The 3,550-nt window shown below is 41.7% G+C and overlaps 1 protein-coding gene across 1 annotated transcript; it reads left to right on the top strand.

Annotated features, from left to right (window-relative positions):
• The first annotated feature begins 801 nt into the window (after positions 1–801).
• LOC110972218 (trigger factor-like) lies at positions 802–1,862 on the top strand. Its single transcript, XM_022222610.2, has 2 exons — positions 802–1,086; positions 1,220–1,862. The coding sequence occupies exons 1-2, from the start codon at positions 1,018–1,020 to the stop codon at positions 1,523–1,525; spliced, it is 375 nt and encodes a 124-aa protein (XP_022078302.2). The 5' UTR covers positions 802–1,017; the 3' UTR covers positions 1,526–1,862.
• The last annotated feature ends 1,688 nt before the right edge of the window (positions 1,863–3,550 follow it).

The following is a 3,550-nucleotide window of genomic DNA, read 5'->3' as shown; positions in this document are numbered from 1 at the left end:
ATCACCCGGCGCCTGTATGGCTCATCCATTTGTAGGGCTGGTCTCTGACGCAGTGGCTCAGGTTCGATTCCTGCCCGCAGCACTTTAATGCATGTCTTCCTGCTCTTCTCCCCATTTCCTGTCACTCTTCACTGCAACTATCACAGTAAAAAGGCAAAAAAAGTAAAGAATTTTGTTTATTTATCCATATGCGGCCGAATGTGATGAGCGTCCAACCATTAATCAGCCTGTACAGACACACATGCTTCACACCACAACCCCCGAGTGAAGATGGATTTGTCTGTGAACCGAAAAAATGTACATTCAATCAGTTTACAAATTATTTGTACATCGGACATGATCATAACAAATTTAGTGTCAGGGTGGCCTGGGTCAACACATGATTCATTCATCCTGACGCACAGCAGTGAAAAGACTGCAGGGGGCGCTGCGTGAAATGCCGTGGATCAGCAGCTTATTTATGTACAGATACATTCATGAGTTACTTTGCATTGACCATTCATGGTAAAATGTGGGTGTGTTGTGGGCGGAATGTGAGCTGGATCCACCTGTGCAATCTTCCAGCTGGTGTGTGATTATAAAGGGGAAATTGCGTGCAGCTGTGCTTACGCACAGTTTTATAAATCAGGGGTGAAGGGCATACGCCCATTTCGTATTTTCGGCGTACGCAAACTTTAGTATGGATCCTACGCAATGTTTCATAAATGAGGCCCCTGGTATTGTTAATAGAAAGATAAAATATTGAATTTCTCCATTTATAAATGAAACAACAGCAGGCTGGTTACAGATGTCTTCCTGATGTTGACATGTTTTCACTTATAGTATATTTTTCAAATGACTCAGGTAACCCACATTTGAACTCTTTGCAGGACTAAAATCAATGATTTGAAGACAGACAAGAGGGAAGTGATCGGTGTTTTTGGCAGAACTGGGGCTGGAAAGAGCTCTTTGATAAATGTCATCATTGGAGAGGAGAATCTGTTGCCTACTGCAGATGATGGTGCCTGTACCTCCGTCATGATTAAAGTGGAGTCAAACCCCAACAACTCAAAATACGAAGCAGACATCGAGTTCATTACAAAAAAGGTAAAATGATAGATGGATGAGTTTATGTTTCCTTGAAACTATTTAAGGAGTTCTAATGTTTCTGCAACAAACAGTTACTGGTTCCACTACAGACCATTTAGTAAAACTAAGATGTCATTTTGTTTGTTTTTAGGAGTGGGAAGATGAGGTTTGGTTAATGAAGCAGTTTCATGACAATAATACAGATCAGGAACATGAAGAGGATCAGGAGGACGATGACGACGATGATGACAAAGAAGACGATGACGATGAAGACGACGAAGATGATGAAGATGACGATGATGATGATGATGATGATGATGACAAGATGTCAGCTGTGTATGGAGATGGATGGAAAGACAAAATCTCTGAAAACCTTATGGACAAGAAATATTTCCAAGCAATTCCAGAGTTTCTGGAATCCAAAAAGAAAACTTTGACATGTGACTCAGTAAGATAAAGAGCTTTATTACCTCTTAGAAAGAATTAATGTTAATCTAATGGAGTGACATATTAGAAAAGTGCAATTATTTAGGTTAGTATCTTAATCTCCTGTGGACTGGTTTAGTTAAAGACGTACAATAACAGGAAGTTGATAAAAGCACTTTTATTTAGTATTTTTTTCTGTAGAGTGGACTTGATGTATGTCTGCTCAGTGCTGCAGATCCATACCTGATCTTTAAGAGTACTATTGACTAACAACAAAATGAGTTGAAATTATTCCCTCCAACAATTACATTTGTACATAAACAAGGCTAACTGAGTGTTAGTTTGTCACATCTTGTACAGGTCTGAAGACTGGTGTTGGTCCTCTGGAACTGGCCCAAACTAACCCTGGTACCATATATAAAGTTGGTACGGAAAGTATTCAGACCCCTTGAACTTTTTCACTCTGTGTCATTGCAGCCATTTGCCAAAATCAAAAAAGTTCATTTTATTTCTCATTAATGTACACTCAGCACCCCATCTTGACAGAAAAAAACAGAAATGTAGAAATTTTTACAAATGTATTAAAAAAGAAAAACTGAAATATCACATGGTCAGAAGTATTCAGACCCTGTGCTCAGTATTGAGTAGAAGCTCCTTTTCAGCTCCTACAGCCATGAGTCTTCTTGGGAATGACACAACAAGTTTTTCACACCTGGATTTGGGGATCCTCTGCCATTCTTCCTTGCAGATCCTCTCCAGTTCTGTCAGGTTGGATGGTGAACGTTGGTGGACAGACATTCTGAGGTCTCTGCAGAGATGCTCAATTGGGTTTAGGTCAGGGCTCTGGCTGGGCCAGTCAAGAACGGTCACAGAGTTGTTGTGAAGCCACTCCTTTGTTATTTTAGCTGTGTGCTTAGGGTCATTGTCCTGTTGAAAGGTGAACCTTCGGCCCAGTCTGAGGTCCTGAGCACTCTGGAAGAGGTTTTCCTCCAGGATATCTCTGTACTTGGCCGCATTCATCCTTCCTTCAATTGCAACCAGTCGTCCTGTCCCTGCAGCTGAAAAACACCCCCCCCCACAGCATGATGCTCCCACCACCATGTTTCACTGTAGGGATTGTATTGGGCAGGTGATGAGCAGTGCCTGCTTTTCTCCACACATACCGCTTAGAATTAACACCAAAAAGTTCAATCTTGGTCTCATCAGACCAGAGAATCTTATTTCTCATAGTCTGGGAGTCCTTCATATGTTTTTTCAAACTCTATGTGGGCTTTCATGTGTCTTGCACTGAGGAGAGTCTTCCGTCGGGTCACTCTGCCATAAAGCCCCGACTGGTGGAGGGCTGCAGTGATAGTTGACTTTGTGGAACTTTCTCCTATCTCCCGACTGCATCTCTGGAGCTCAGCCACAGTGATCTTTGGGTTCTTCTTTACCTCTCTCACCAAGGCTCTTCTCCCACCATTGCTCAGTTTGTCTGGACGGCCAGGTCTAGGAAGAGTTGTGGTCGTCCCAAACTTCTTCCATTTGAGGATTATGGAGGCCACTGTGCTCTGAGGAACCTTGAGTGCTGCAGAAATTCTTTTGTAACCTTGTCCAGATCTGTGCTTTGCCACAATTCTGTCTCTGAGCTCCTTGGGCAGTTCCTTCCACCTCATGATTCTCATTTGCTCTGACATGCACTGTGAGCTGTAAGGTCTTATATAGACAGGTGTGTGCCTTTCCTAATCAAGTCCAATCAGTTTAATTAAACACAGCTGGACTCCAATAAAGAAGCAGAACCATCAGGAGGAGGATCAGAAGAAATGGACAGCATGTGAGTTAAATATGAATGTCGCTGCAAAGGCTCTGAATACTTCTGACCATGTGAGATTTCAGTTTTTATTTTTTAATAAATTTGCAAAAATTTCTACATTTCTGTTTTTTTCTGTCAAGATGGGGTGCTGAGTGTGCATTAATGAGAAATAAAATGAACTTTTTTGATTTTGGCAAATGGCTGCAATGACACAGAGAGTGAAACATTTCAAGGGGTCTGAATACTTTCTGTACCTACTGTATA

The sequence above is a fragment of the Acanthochromis polyacanthus genome, chromosome 13, assembly GCF_021347895.1.
Source record: "Acanthochromis polyacanthus isolate Apoly-LR-REF ecotype Palm Island chromosome 13, KAUST_Apoly_ChrSc, whole genome shotgun sequence".
Classification (NCBI taxonomy): Eukaryota; Metazoa; Chordata; class Actinopteri; family Pomacentridae; genus Acanthochromis; species Acanthochromis polyacanthus.
Note: the sequence above shows the minus strand (reverse complement) of the source record. Positions and strands in the feature narration are given on the sequence as shown.